General features: G+C 36.3%; 2 protein-coding genes across 6 annotated transcripts; one reads left to right on the top strand and one right to left on the bottom strand.

The window, feature by feature from the left end:
- Window positions 1–461: 461 nt before the first annotated feature.
- Window positions 462–6,336, bottom strand: LOC307129580 (putative methyltransferase). 5 transcript variants are annotated; one of them, XM_079822125.1, is made up of 7 exons: window positions 6,055–6,336; window positions 4,001–4,161; window positions 3,669–3,829; window positions 3,240–3,453; window positions 2,923–3,023; window positions 1,422–1,559; window positions 462–1,208 (listed from the first exon to the last, which is right to left on the bottom strand). In XM_079822125.1, the coding sequence occupies exons 2-7, from the start codon at window positions 4,109–4,111 to the stop codon at window positions 1,118–1,120; spliced, it is 816 nt and encodes a 271-aa protein (XP_079678251.1). In that variant the 5' UTR covers window positions 4,112–4,161; window positions 6,055–6,336; the 3' UTR covers window positions 462–1,117. The 5 variants fall into 5 exon arrangements, with proteins under 5 accessions (XP_079678251.1, XP_079678252.1, XP_079678250.1 ...); XM_079822126.1 differs by having other exon boundaries at window positions 6,297–6,326; XM_079822124.1 differs by having other exon boundaries at window positions 4,001–4,158; window positions 6,055–6,322.
- A 1,664-nt stretch (window positions 6,337–8,000) lies between these two features.
- Window positions 8,001–14,755, top strand: LOC307129579 (uncharacterized protein). The gene is made up of 8 exons (XM_079822122.1): window positions 8,001–8,107; window positions 9,016–9,276; window positions 9,473–9,808; window positions 9,906–10,229; window positions 10,373–10,489; window positions 13,693–13,773; window positions 13,851–13,891; window positions 14,020–14,755. Exons 1-8 carry the CDS (start codon window positions 8,047–8,049, stop codon window positions 14,068–14,070), a joined length of 1,272 nt encoding a protein of 423 aa, XP_079678248.1. The 5' UTR covers window positions 8,001–8,046; the 3' UTR covers window positions 14,071–14,755.
- Window positions 14,756–15,105: the final 350 nt, after the last annotated feature.

Below are 15,105 nucleotides of genomic sequence, written 5' to 3'. Positions count from 1 at the left end.
CTCAACATGCACGCAGGCTATAGCCTACATAAACGATGTAAAACAGTCCGCGACCTCCCCCCGCTATATGGCACAGTCCACGTAAATTGGGGGAAAAAATAGAAGGAAAATAAAATTGGTTAGATTTCAATTTATTCAAAAGCTAATTTCTTAAGTCATAATTTAGCAAAAGGAAATTTGAAAAAAGGAGAGAAAATGGCAAAAATCCACCGATGAAGTAACCGAGAAAATGGAAAAAATGGACGTTTGTTTCAATATTTTAATTTTTGCATTTGCACTATATGGTCTGAAAATTTAATTGTGAAGCGTTACACGGACCCGGTTCTTTTGAACTTTCTATTCATCAAAGGACCCTGAAAGAAATGTTTTACACAACTGTTTTCAACATTGATAATAATCATACATGTTTCTTGAGCATTGTTGTGGCAATTTTCTAATCAAGTCTGAATAAGAGACAAATCTTCATAATTTAATAAAATGGTTTATTCTTTTGCAAAAGCAGAGTCAACAGTCGTTCCTGAATGTTTGTCGAGCATTGCCTACCAGACAAAACAATTGAGTTCTCTTTATCCCCTTCCCAAGGTCAGCATCTCTGCACTCCTTCTGTAATTTTCCACACATACTCAAATAACATTAGATGACCCACATTTAGGTGGATAGTGACCCCTAAGGTCACTTTGCTGGTTCCTTTGTCTTGCTGATTTTTACTCACAGTCATGCATAGCTTGATGTGGGTGTTAAGAAAGATTTAATTACTTTTTTTTTTTTTTTTTACTAGATGGAGTAAATATTTCTGTGACATCCAGGGAATGTTTACTGTTTTACACAACTGATACCCCCCCCCCACCCCCCCAATAACAAACAAAACACTGATTTCTGTGAACAACATTATATTGATGCATGCATGTTGCAGAGTAAATTACTTCAAAGTAACATTTTGCAACATCATAATACATAGTGCAAAACTAAGTGGTTTATATTTTCAGAATCTTACATGTGAAATTATAAAACAATATTGTGTTTGTAAGCTCACAGATTTGTTAACTTGATTAATGAAGTATGATTAAGAATTCTGTGGGAGCTACAGTAGCTAAATACAGGAGTGGTGGGTCATGTGTCACTCAGATTTACAAGCAAGCACACAGAAGTACTCCATCACGAAGTCAACTTTGGCCTCTGTTGATGACACTTTCATCTCATCTAGAATACTGGAACAGAATAAGTGACAGGCAAATATACCATCAATATCATCCTCTTTAAAGGACAAAAAGCATATGAGCGTAATCAAATATTTTGAAAAATGTATTAACATTGTTTCCTCAAGGAGAAACTTGCAGTGTAGTATTTTGTGTTGCAAACCATCAATGTTGCATGAGCGTAAAAGCCTGAAGTGCTGAAGTTTTTGAGAAAGAAGTAATTACCGTGATGTTGTTTTCTCCAACAGCGCAGTTGCAGCATTTGGATCGGCTCTAAGATAGGCTTGGTACATGGAGAACGTCTGAATAAAACCAATTACATTCTTGATGCTCAGCTGCAGCTTTACTGGAATTATTTCAATCCTTACAAAGACACAACAGAATATTACGAAACTGCTGCAACTCATTTCATATCAAATATAGCATTATTTAAAAACCCCAAAGTGGTGAAAATCAAGTTTTGAATCTTGTTTATATGGTGTTTTAATATGCTTTAAGACAAACCATGTGCAAATTCATAAGTCAACACCATTGCTGAGTATTTTCTTTAAAACTCCAGTGAACCAAAGACTTAACTTGCTAATTTGCATATTTATGGTACCTCATATACTAAATGAAGCAAGGGTGTAGAGTTACACTGCCATACAAAAGTTTTTTATCGGTAAGATTTGTAATGTTTTTAGAAGAAGTCTCTTATGCTCACCAAGGCTGCATTTATTTTATTAAAAATACAACAACAACAAAAAGTAATATTGTGAAATATTATTAAAATGTAAAATAACTATTTTCTATTTGAATATTTTTAAAATGTAATTTATTTCTGTGATGCAAAGCTGAATTTTCAGCCTCACTACTACAGTCTTCAGTGTCACATGATCCTTCAGAAATCATATTAATATGATTTGATGCTCAAGAAACATTTATGATTATTATCAATGTTGAAAATAGTTGTGTATTCTTTGATAAACAGAAAGTTCAAAAGAACAGCATTTATTTTAAATATAATTTTTTGTAACATTATAAATGTCTATACTGTCACTTTTGATCAATTGAATGCATCCTTGCAAAATAATAATGTATTAATTTCTTTAAGTCCCCCCCCCCAAAAAAAAATAAATAAAAAACAACTGACCCCAAAACTTTTGAACGATGTACAATGTTGCAAAAAGTTCTATTTCAGATAAATACTGTTCATTGATAATAATCATAAATGTTTCGTGAGCAGCAAATCAGCATATTAGAATAATGACACAGACACTGTGTGACACTGAAGACTGGAGTAGTGATGCTGAAAATTCAGCTTTGAATCACAGAAATAAATTACATTTTAAAATATATTAAAAGAGAAACCAGTTTTTTTACATTTTAATAATATTTCACAATATTTCTTTTTTTTTTGTGTATTTTTAATAAAATAAATGCAGCCTTGGAAGACACTTCTTCCAAAAATCTTACTGATCAAAACTTTTGAACGGCAGTGAACATTCAAGCTATTTTAAGGCATGAAGAAAATGTTTTCAAAGATGAGTTTTAAGGGATAAAATAATTGACTACAGAGGGACTTTAAAACTAAACTAAAACTTATTTTAACATAATAATAAAAAAATAATAATAAAAATAAAAAAATATGTTTTATTTTAAACACAAATGTAGCTATACTGTGATTTGTGTAGAGGCTCATTGACAGAAAGTTAATTATTCATTAGAGTGCAGTGCTCTGGTTTACCTCTCTTTGTCTGGGAAGGGTATGGCTTCAAATAAGGCTTTTAGCTTACTGTTGGCCCCAGCTACCCTAGTGCTTGTGTAGGGCAGCAGAACTTGCTTTACCTAGCAGGATAAATGAATAGCAGAGTGCAGTAATCACTATTCTGTGAGCACATTGCAACTTTTACCATTCAAATTCGATAAACAGGCATTCAGTAAGCTAAAGCTTTGGCATTTAAATATTAAACAGTGTCAGTTTATTGCATAATTTATTTTTAAACCTGCTTTGTACTCATATTCAATTCATACATACTGTACATAGTTATGGTATATGCTTACTTCCTCATATATGTTATTAAGTCGATCCCCACAGGACTCTTGGGGCATTGACTCATTGTCTCCATAGCCAAAGAAAGCCAGGCAGCCACGAGGCTTCAGGACACGTACAGCCTCCTTTATGAAACGTTCAGTGTCAAACCAATGAGCCGCAGACGAAGCCGTCAGCAGATCCACCGAGCCATCTGGGAATGGCAGCTCCTCTGCTGTGCCTACTCTGTCAATTAATGACAAACATGATGAGGTTAGACCACAGTAATCTGTTAGCACTGTATTGCACAATGCTGTGTCTCAAAGAACTCATTTCGTTCTTTCAAGGTTACACAAAGGGATAAAGGTGCATCGTTCCATATCTTTCACATAATCAGTAAATAATAGATGGGACAAGTATTATTTGTTTGTTAAGAAAGAGTAGAAAAATGTTTTACTGACCTGTAGCTGAGGTTAGGTAACCCCGGCACCGCTCTCGCTTCCTCCACCTGAGATTCACTGACATCAATGCCCACCACCTGCTGAAAATATGGTGTCAGCGCACGAGAGTTCTGCCCTGTTCCGCAGCCTACATCCACGGCCAGCTGATGGGGCTTTCCTTTCTGCGAAGCATGTTTTTGTCATTAAAAATTATATGGAAAAACAGCGAATGGATATTTTGGAAAGGTCTGCGAGTTACCAAACATTCAGCTGTCGTGCACACAATACCGTGGACGAACATGTCAGATTGTTGCACTCAAAACGTTCAATAATATTAAAATGACAGGACTAACCTTTTTGTCCAGATACTGGAGAATAAGCTCCTTCAGCTCCTCAGGTGGATCAAATCGATATTTTTGATATAGGGAGGCATGTTGTTTATCTTCAAACATTCTGTCAGTCATCTTCACTGTGACTTCAGGGCAAATCTTCAAAGGAAATTTCTGCACATCTACTGGAGAAAAGTTAATTATTGCTGGACATTACAAACAAAAGGCGGGACAAACAGTGACCATGATAAAGGTCTGAGTAGAGTGGTGCAGGGATGACGTCAAAACCCGGAAGCCTAATTCGCCACTGGTTCCCTCAAGATTTTCCTATAGGGTTTTTCAATTTATGAGTACAGTAGTAGATTTATGAGTAAATAAAGCCTGTGGTAAACATAGCTTGACGATACTTTGACATTTTGTAAAACAAAGTTAACTGCACAACCCAAACATATTAGAAACATACGTTTTTAAAAATAAACAACTGTTTCACGCTTTTGCGTTTTCAGTGTGGGTGTGAGTAATTTATGTCGAGTGATCCAGGGGCGAATTAGTCTTCCGTGTTTTGATGTCACCAATCTATGACTGCATCCGAAATAGCATACTCTCTTGAGTAGGTAGGCTACTTATTTTGAATAAGTAATTACTTCACGACCACTAAAAAGGTATGTTCTATCTAGTATGCATGTGTGTAGTATGAATGTAATATGGACATACTACATTCGGCATGATGTCATTATCATGTGACCCACCAGCGTCACTTCACTGCCATTCCTAAATCCTCTCCTGTGGCCTCATGGGATAGTAGTGTCTAAAGTGTCTATCGTATGCACACTTAAGAATCTCGCCACTTTTTGCCTGTGAGTAGCATACTGTGAATTCAGACATACTATTTTTGTCACATACTGTTTTTCGCCTACTATAGTTGGGAAGTATGTGATTTCGGGTGCAGACTGTGGGTGCTTCTCAATACTCAAACTGATGCTTCCTCGTTTCCTCACTCCTATGGCCCAAATGGCACCCTAAACCCGCACTTTCACAACGTAATGCCGCTTTGACTGCCGAGGGCGCATATCGACCTCAAAGGGGGGGCTCGCGAGCACCCTTCTGAGACATAAAATCACAAATGGGACACCCTGCGGTCTCGTGGACTTAACGGACACGCGCACGCAGCAGCCATTGCAAGACCGAAAGTGCACATGAAGTGTGCCATTTGGGACAGGGCCTTTGTCCTCAAGCCCGTGACCCGGAAACCGATCGGGCTCAGCCATCTTGAAGGACATCAATTCTCTAATTGCACCACGAGGAGGTGAGAAACTAGAAGCGAGGGAGCTTCCTGATGGACACACAGGTGTATCCTTCCCTCGCATCCTAAGGGGGTGGAGCAAAGGCGTGTGGAAAGGAAGCGAGGGAAAGAAACAAGGATGCACAAATAAGAAATGAGAAGCACCCATAGTATCAGGATGGAACCATATCATCAAGTTTTGAAAGGTAACAAAATTATTGTTATGTCAGTTTCGGTCACGTTTGGGAATGACATAGGAACTGGAAGGTGGTTAAATAGCATACTACCCCTACTACTTCTGCCATATAAGAGTCATTTTCGCGAATATAATCAACAGATTAATTTACACCAGGGGTGTCCATGTTCCAGGAGATCTACCTTCCTGCAAAGTTCAGTTCCAACCCTGATCAAACAACTGAACCAGCTAAGATCTTCATGAGCACTTGATTGTGTTGGATCAGGGTTGGATATGAATTCTGCATTTTACACCAGCACTGAAAAGTGATCATAAACCCATTACACTCATGTGAAACTTTGTAACATTTTGTTTACAATGTTCGATTTCTCAGATCACTAAAAAGTGATAGAAAATGTGGTCCAATGAGGGGCGGCTAATATATTTTTTCAATAAACCTACATAAAAAAAATTATAAACTACACAAACGATATTTGACATTGATGCTAACACGTAAAAAGGGCACTGTTTAAAAAATTGTTTTAATATTAATTTATCCTATATTTAACATTTCTTAATTTATCTTTCACGTTATAAACTGCAATATTCACTCGCACTCACGCTTGTCTCGTGCGTGTCACTCAGAGACGGAGATGCGAGCTGTGTCATCAACTACCAGCCGCTGTCTTTTTCTGTGCGTGGTGATTAAAATATCGCACTGTACACACAAATTCAAAGTTGCAGTCCGTTATTTCTGGTCTGACGAAAGACCCCGCGCCTCGACTGGACTCATTTGGTAAATAGCACCATGTACATTGTGATAAGACTCTACAGTGTTATGGACGGCGCCATAGGATATTTACTTTCTCCAGTGTCGCAGATTAACTGCGAAATATCGCGAGAGTAGAAAACGAGCTCATGTGTTCGTTCGTGCACTAGGCGCTACTTAAATGTAGTTAAAACTGAAGAAAGTTTGAAATAATATTTTTTCGTGTATTCTTAGACTGTCACATACGTATTAATATCCTTATCCATTATAGAATGTGTATTATAAGAGCTGTTCTCACTTTTGCACAGATGCCCAATATGGCAATATGTGCTCTTGGATTACTAATACATCACCAGTAGAGGGCAGCAGCAGTCAACAAGCTGTGATCTAGAACAGGGGTTTTCAAACTGGGGTCCAGGGGGCCGCAAAGGAGTGACAGGGCGTCCGTGGAAAATTCTAGAGAAAAAACATTAGATTAAAATAAATAAGTTATTAAATTAACACATGATAAAACATGTAAAACATTTTTTTTAATAATAATAATAACAATTAAAATAAGTAAACAAATAAATTTGCTTTATTATACATTTATTTAATTTCTTATCTATAAATATGTTTAAAAGTCTAGAGAAAAAAAATTTAAATGGAAAAAATTAAGTAAACAAATAAATGAGATTAAATAAATAAATGATTGAATGTTAAATTACCTGATAAAAATGTAAAAAAAAGAAAAGATTAATAAAATGTAAATAAATGAGATTAAAATAAATATATGTGGAAAAGCCTAGAGTAAAGCTGTAAAAATGTGAATATAATAATATTAAAACAAGTAAATAAATAAAAATAGCTTAAATAAATGTGCAACCATTTGAGAAATACCATTATATATATATATATATATTAAAATAAGTAAATAAATAAAAATAGCTTAAATAAATGTGCAAACATTTGAGAAATACCATTATATATATATATATATAATGGTATTTCTCAAATGTTTGCACATTTATTTAAGCTATTTTTATTTATTTACTTATTTTAATATTATTATATTAAAAGATAAGATTAAAATACATAAGTGATTAAATGTTAAATTAACATTCATTCAAATTTAAATAATAAATAATAAATTAGATTAAAATAAGATTAAAATACATAAGTGATTAAATGTTAAATTGACATGTTTTAAAATGTAAATAATAAATAAATAAATTAGAGTAAAATAAATGAATAATAAATGTGTAATTGATCATAATTTTATTTAAATAAACAAATTACACATTTATAATGAGTAGAAAAGATATATAATAAAGTAACTTAATAGAAACTAATGTTAGATAATATAATTTTTTTTTGTAATTGAGGACGTTCAAATTTGGGGGTCTGTGGCATCTAAAAGTTTAAAAAGCCCTGATCTAGAAGACGGAAGCTAAGCACTTAAAGACACAAAAGATGTGTGCGGTGGCCAAAGTGATATTATCTAAGCATCAGGCATTAATGAGTATTAGCCTACCACATCTGAAAGACACAAATATAACTGTAAACGGAAATGTTTGCTTAACCATGGACCTGTGAACAACCCTTAAACAAGTGTTACAACATTATCTAAAAATGTATTATTTGCCATTTTCAGTGATCCTGTTCTCAAATATCCAAAGTACACCGAAAAAGCAGGCCTAAGCCTACCCCAGCTGACCTAAACAGTCGAATATCTCTCTTTAAAATGCAAAGTTAAAAGTTATTAGATCAATGGTAAACCCCTTAAAAAATACAACTAACACCACAGAACATTTCCTTCCTCTTTTCCTTTCCTCTTGCTCTAATATAAGACTGAACAAAACAGCATGCATATTATCTCCGTTTTTATTTTAATGTTGAGAGGGTTTTGTTGCAAATCACAAGAAGGTGAGTATTATAAACCTGAACCTAATATATATACATAATTTTCACTTGTATTGTTGAAAGAGTTGATTCTGTCCAGAAACCTGTCAGTCATTATTAGCTAAATAGAATATGTTAAGTTTTATAAACCTGTCATTTTAATTTTAACAATACTCTGTGCTTGTAACCTGATTAAAGGTATAGGAAATTTTTTTTGTTTTCTATGGGGAGGCCACAGCTCTTTCAAAACACATAAACGCGTACAGCAGGGAGCACACAAAAGCGTCACACGAGAGACTACCTTATGTCTCAAAACACCTAACATTGCAATAATAATGAACAAAAACAACTTAAAGAGCACTGACGTGTACCACCTGACTGCTGCAGATTCATTTTGGTGTTAATAGAGTAAGTTGCCTTTAATAAATCGAGTCTCGAACCGATCTGAGTATAATGTCATGAGTTTCCATGATCTCTTCCACCTTACAGTAGTTATGGCGTGAACGCAGCATAAGCTTGTTGTTTTGATCCAGGAGAACCTGTAAAAGGTGGCTGCTGTTTCTGTTGTGTTGCTCGGTGACGGTGACTGACATCTGTCTAACTCTGCATAGTATGAAACACGTTTATGACATGTGATGTCTGCATTCGTACTGAATGCAATGATTGGACGAACATATATAAATACATTTAGACCACTTAATGTTTGCAATCAGGATGTGAAGAGGCTTTCAACCAGCATAACAAAAAAAAATCCTGGAACAAATCACCTACCCTGCCTTTAAGTTTACATAAATCTAGACAGGTAACTAGAAAATGTATTACATTATTATTTAACATGTGAGTAACCATTATGTTTTTGACTATAATAATGTGATTGATTAACCCTATCCAAATCCCAAATCATAATTCTAATAATTCATCAATTGTTATAGGGACCCACATCATTCCTCTAAAAGTCCAACGTGGATCTGACGTGTCTTTGCGATGCGACGTCTCTTTCCTGTCTGAATTCTCAGCATTGCAGTGGGAGAGAGATGGAGAACAAACATCCAACACCACTCTACTGTACAACAACTCTGCCTACATCATCTTACACACCGTTGATGAACACAGTGAAGGGAATTATTACTGTAGATTGATGGAAGATGAAAGAGTAGAAACTGTTAGGATTCACACGCTTAATGTCAGTTCAAGTAAGTATATTCTTTTGTTAATTTTGTGTTGTGTGTCAAAATAATAATGATCAATAATATTTTACATTAAGAATAATAGTGCAGAAGTCATCACAAATTAAAAAAGCTTTAGGCCTAAAGACAGCTTTTGAGAAATATGTTTAAAACTGAAATGTACTATCATTGAAATTCACCAGGTTACCTATTGTCTTTCCAGATTCATATAATAGAAATAGTAAAATGAATACCATTTACAGACAAAGCTCTAATAATAGTGATGTATCACTGATCTGCAAGTCTAAAAGGGAATATGTTAGCTGGAAATGGACCTGGGAGCCGAGGAATAATTCACAGATTGATCTGATAGCAGTTGAAAAAGACAGAGAAGTTCAAGTAAAAGGACCAATTCAACCAGGAAGACTTTCTTCAACCAAATACAATAGTCAAGTTTTTATCTTTCACATCTCACCTGTGAACTTCAATTATGGTGGGAAATACAGGTGTATTACAGATACTGGTATCTACACAACCACAATACTACACACCATCAGAGGTTTGGAAAATATTATATTATTATTTCACGTATATTTGATCATCAGTACATTTGTTCAGTGCATTTTAAAGGTAATTGATGTTGTTGTTGATTTCAGTCTCAGTGGAGCCTCCTGATGGTGTGTTGAAGAATCAGTCAGTGATTCTTACCTGTGAGCTTTCTGAAGTGACTGATTCAGTGACGCTGGTCTGGCTCAGGATGGAGGGGAACAGAGGAGTGCTGGGAAAAGAGCAAATTATGACTGAGAAAAACAACAAGTTACAACTCACAGTGAATCTATCCAGCTATGAAACAGACCTGATGCACTGGCAGTGTGCAGTTTTTACTGAGAATACACTCAGAGCTCTGGCCCCTATAACAATCAATCTTTCCTCATCAACTACTAATGATAAAACAGAAACCTCAACTGTAACAAACCCAGGTAATATCCTTTAACCATAAATAAACAGTATTTTACAACTAAACTCAGAATAATATTGTATATTTTAAGCATCATAGCATTCAAATCGTGATTTGTCACTGGTCAGTGTTGGTGTAATTATCTGGCTCCACATGTTTCTGCAGAAGATATCATGACACAGGACAGTCATCTGATGGTGATCGTCGTGGTGTGTGCTGTCACTGGCTGTGTGCTGATTCTGCTGCTGGGACTTCTAGTTCTTAAACGTCAGCAAAAAACAGGTGAGTTGATCTCAGAGACAGTATAAGGGGAAAATGCTCCATAGAAAATTAAATGGGACAAACTGTTACACTCAAACAGCCGTGGCTGTCAGTTAAAACAACTAATTGACTTCTTAAAGAGACATTAGCCTGTTTTTTGCACTCTAGTACAGGGGTTTTCAAACTAGGGTCCAGGGACCCCCAGGGGTCCTCCAGAATGTTCTAAGGGGTCCCCAGAGAACTTCAGAGAATAAAAAAGACAAAGCAAAAATGGATAAAGTCTACCTAACATTCTACCCGTTTCATTTCTAAATGTTTCTCTCCTTTCTTGCCGTATACATACTTTCTAGAATATGTTTGCTTTGTATCTTTCTAGTGAGTTTTTCTCACTATAGTCCCCTTTATCTCTCTCACTGGGTTGTATGGCAGTATCCTTAACGCAGTACGTGAACTGCTTACATACATTTATTGTGAAAGTTGCTTATAAAAATAAGTTTTAATTGAAAAAGGTTCTTCTTCGGGTTTATACATCCAACATCAAAGGTGTCATGAACTGGCTTTTAAAAAATGTTTTATACTGTTTTTATATTTTATAACTTATGACGTTTGCGTGGTTTTTACATTCAAAAACATCATAATGAATAAGTAATAGGCTATTTTCTACCCTGGTTTTGAGGCTCTCTCCTAGAACGTTCGTTTTTATGGGCGTGCCGCACAAAAGACTTGGAAGTAAACGCCCACTGCTAGCATTGGATAAGATTTGCATATTTAATGAGCTTCAGTTCCCCCGTCAGTACATGTGGGAATTGTTTTGAAAGCGTGTGGGAAAACGGCAACCGGAATGAATTGCCCACAGGGCTCGCAAAATGTCTTTATCAAACAAACACAATGATTTATCCCTCATCCACCCACGATTAATTGGAATGTTTTTTTTTATTACTTGGCCCGCCTGATCGGTGGATAAGCGCCAACCGTGCATCACACACACACACACACACACACACACACACACACGCACGCTCGCGAACCAAGTACGTTGCAGACAGCATGATCAAAACTTCTGTGATTGTATTTTTCCTTCAAATATCAAGTCAAGAGAGTGAACAACACACATCAAGAAAGGAATGTTATTTCACTATTTAAGATAGCCCGTCGGCAGGCCAGGCTTACGTTTTGGTAGCCCGTCTGGAAAACACACAGCCCGGGGCGTTGGGCTTTGCGAGCTCTGGCCCATACATGCCCGAGTCTGATCCCGAATCGCCATGAACCAACAACACCACAAATAAAGGATTCTTCAGCCTTTGACAGCGTGCTAAGGTATGTTAAGGTAGACACGTACACATAATTAATAGATAGCCTATCAAATGATCTGTAAAAATGCAATACTATCATATACACTCATCTAAAGGATTATTAGGAACACCTGTTCAATTTCTCATTAATGCAATTATCTAATCAACCAATCACATGGCAGTTACTTCAATGCATTTAGGGGTGTGGTCCTGGTCAAGACAATCTCCTGAACTCCAAACTGAATGTCAGAATGGGAAAGAAAGGTGATTTAAGCAATTTTGAGCGTGGCATGGTTGTTGGTGCCAGACGGGTCGGTCTGAGTATTTCACAATCTGCTCAGTTACTGGGATTTTCATGCACAACCATTTCTAGGGATTACAAAGAATGGTGTGAAAAGGGAAAAACATCCAGTATGCGGCAGTCCTGTGGGCGAAAATGCCTTGTTGATGCTAGAGGTCAGAGGAGAATGGCCGACTGATTCAAGCTAATAGAAGAGCAACTTTGACTGAAATAACCACTCGTTACAACCGAGGTATGCAGCAAAGCATTTGTGAAGTCACAACACGCACAACCTTGAGGCGGATGGGCTACAACAGCAGAAGACCCCACCGGGTACCACTCATCTCCACTACAAATAGGAAAAAGAGGCTACAATTTGCATGAGCTCACCAAAATTGGACAGTTGAAGACTGGAAAAATGTTGCCTGGTCTGATGAGTCTCGATTTCTGTTGAGACATTCAGATGGTAGAGTCAGAATTTGGCGTAAACAGAAGGAAAACATGGATCCATCATGCCTTGTTATCACTGTGCAGGCTGGTGGTGGTGTAATGGTGTGGGGGATGTTTTCTTGGCACACTTTAGGCCCCTTAGTGCCAATTGGGCATCGTTTAAATGCCACGGCCTACCTGAGCATTGTTTCTGACCATGTCCATCCCTTTATGACCACCATACCCATCCTCTGATGGCTACTTCCAGCAGGATAATGCACCATGTCACAAAGCTCAAATCATTTCAAATTGGTTTCTTGAACATGACAATGAGTTCACTGTACCAAAATGGCCCCCACAGTCACCAGATCTCAAACCAATAGAGCATATTTGGGATGTGGTGGAACGGGAGCTTCGTGCCCTGGATGTGCATCCCACAAATCTCCATCAACTGCAAGATTCTATCCTATCAATATGGGCCAACATTTCTAAAGAATGTCTTCAAATCCAGTCTCTTGTTTACAAATGAATCTGTGGTGAAATAAAGGAACAAACGTGCAATGTCTTCCCCACGTGAGCTGGATATTCATTAAAAATAAAATTCCTCCATGCATTCATAATATTGGAATCCGAATGAAGCTTATGTGGTATATTTATTGCTTAGAAGTTCGATCCGGTTTAGCTCTATGTAGGCCTATGTCATGTTAGTGACACGAGTCGGTGGGCGGGGCTACAGAATCAGGCGTTGTTCATCTTATGTTGAGGCGATGTTTCACCACACGATGACGTCAAGGTGTGGCATATTCTGAGAATAAAAGCTTTTCTTTGACTAACAAGGAAGGTTTCAGCTCTGAAACTTACAGGATATTCTTATTACCATGACCTTTTATATATCAAAAGCTCAAGGGAAAGTTGATTTCTCAATTCATGACCCCTTTAAGTAGCCAATTTGTTGTATTTATAATGTCACACTTAATATTTATCGCTTAGTTTTTTCATACATACAAATATAATGAGGGGGTTAATGGGAAAGTAATGTGAAGAAAACTGAGATTTTTGAGAACTTAATGCCAATATAAATAATTACTGTGCATGTTTCAAATATAAACTTTAATTCATGTATTAAAATGTTTTGTATGTTTTATGTGTCCATGTTTATAATGCATGATTTCATGATTGCAGTGAGATTTGAAATGAGAGATTTTGTTGTATTAATTCACTAGATGAAGGTCACGTCACTGGATTAAAATCACAAGAAGACGAGGACATCCATTATGCTTCAGTGACGGTAGCAGGATCTCAGGGTGAGGCAGGATCGAAGTTCACAGTAACCTCTGTGTGTTCTTTATAGTGTGTTAATTAACTTTGATTAATTTTCCAGGAGCTGACAGCTTGTTTAAAACCGATCATGCAAGTTCAGAGGTCGGCTATGAAACCCCCTTTTTCATAAACATTTCAAAATGTAATTTTGATTTGCTAATGATGTGTTATAAATGTTTGTAATTTATGTAATACACTCTTTAAAGCTTTGTATATCTCAATTTCTACAGGTGTTGGACAGGAATTCTACAGTCATCTACTCAGCTATTAAAGCACAGTGAACCGAATGTGGAAATTAATGTATAGAGCTTTATTCCATTGATTTATTACTAAATGGAAATGAAAACACCAAATGAATCCTGTATTAATCATAGCTACTAGTCATTAGTTTGGTATATTAAAAATTAAAACTCGAGAAGCATTTATATGTTCAAGTGCACTTTGGGTTTGTTCTATATGTAAGCAAAGGGTCTTTAGGTTTCATTTGCATTGGGAAAACAAAAATCTAACACCAACACTATCTCTGAGCGTCAATCAATATGCTTGCATCGAAACCTCATTGTGGTTTCATAACATACAACTGTTAAATATAGAGCAGTATTTCCTGTAGTGGAAAACTGCAACAAATGTTTCAACTAACCTAGAGTCAGATAAAAGAAAAAATATTGAGTTGCAACTATTATAAATAGGAAAATATTAATAAAAAGATGTCATGTTGGCCTGTGTTTTGGTTATTTGGATTATGTTTGTTTAACTGTGTTTAGTCCCTCTGTACTTGGTTGCTATGGTTTCTTATTGATTAATCATCAGTTCCACTTTACCCCACATTATTTGGTGTAATTATTGTTGTGTATTTTGTTAATGCTGTTAATTTAACTTAATTGCCCATAATGCACTGTTACGTGTTTCCTGAAAAAAATGTTCCAGTGTTACGCCTGTGAATAAAGAAGTGAGTAAAAGAGCAGTCATGCTATGTCCATGTGTGTGTCGTACTTACCAGTCTGAGAAAAATATTCCCCCGTTTGGCTCAGTTCTTGGTTTGTTCTCATCAGTTTTATTTGGTTTAGTTTTCTGTTTTCTAGCATGTTCCTTGAGGTCCTGAGTGTTTTGCTTTAGAGGATCTAACAGCAAGAAATGTATTTATTAATACTCTGCCTTTGTGGACCAACCGTAATTCTAGCAAAGTTTGTGTGGTTTGTCTGGCAAAGTTTGTTATTTCTGAAATGGACCCTTTTCACATTTCCTAGGTACTCAGTAGCGGAATTCGTCATAGTTGGGTGAACTTCAATAGTGCTGAACGGGAGATGACAACAAAT

This window comes from Gobio gobio, assembly GCF_949357685.1.
Source record: "Gobio gobio genome assembly, chromosome: 7".
In the NCBI taxonomy this organism is placed as follows: domain Eukaryota; kingdom Metazoa; phylum Chordata; class Actinopteri; order Cypriniformes; family Gobionidae; genus Gobio; species Gobio gobio.
Note: the sequence above shows the minus strand (reverse complement) of the source record. Positions and strands in the feature narration are given on the sequence as shown.

What these genes read in the sequence shown, in the direction of transcription:
- LOC307129580 (XM_079822123.1), bottom strand. Translation starts at nt 6,102, where the DNA reads ATGACACAGCTCGCATCTCCGTCTCTGAGTGACACGCACGAGACAAGC. An exon ending in GTGACACGCACGAGACAAGC is followed by an intron (nt 4,151 to 6,054) that starts GTGAGTGCGAGT and finishes GTAGATGTGCAG; the next exon opens with AAATTTCCTTTGAAGATTTG. An exon ending in CCCTTCCCAGACAAAGAGAG is followed by an intron (nt 1,560 to 2,922) that starts GTAAACCAGAGC and finishes TGTCTTTGTAAG; the next exon opens with GATTGAAATAATTCCAGTAA.
- LOC307129579 (XM_079822122.1), top strand. Translation starts at nt 8,047, where the DNA reads ATGCATATTATCTCCGTTTTTATTTTAATGTTGAGAGGGTTTTGTTGC. An exon ending in CTCAACTGTAACAAACCCAG is followed by an intron (nt 10,230 to 10,372) that starts GTAATATCCTTT and finishes ATGTTTCTGCAG; the next exon opens with AAGATATCATGACACAGGAC. An exon ending in CCGATCATGCAAGTTCAGAG is followed by an intron (nt 13,892 to 14,019) that starts GTCGGCTATGAA and finishes CAATTTCTACAG; the next exon opens with GTGTTGGACAGGAATTCTAC.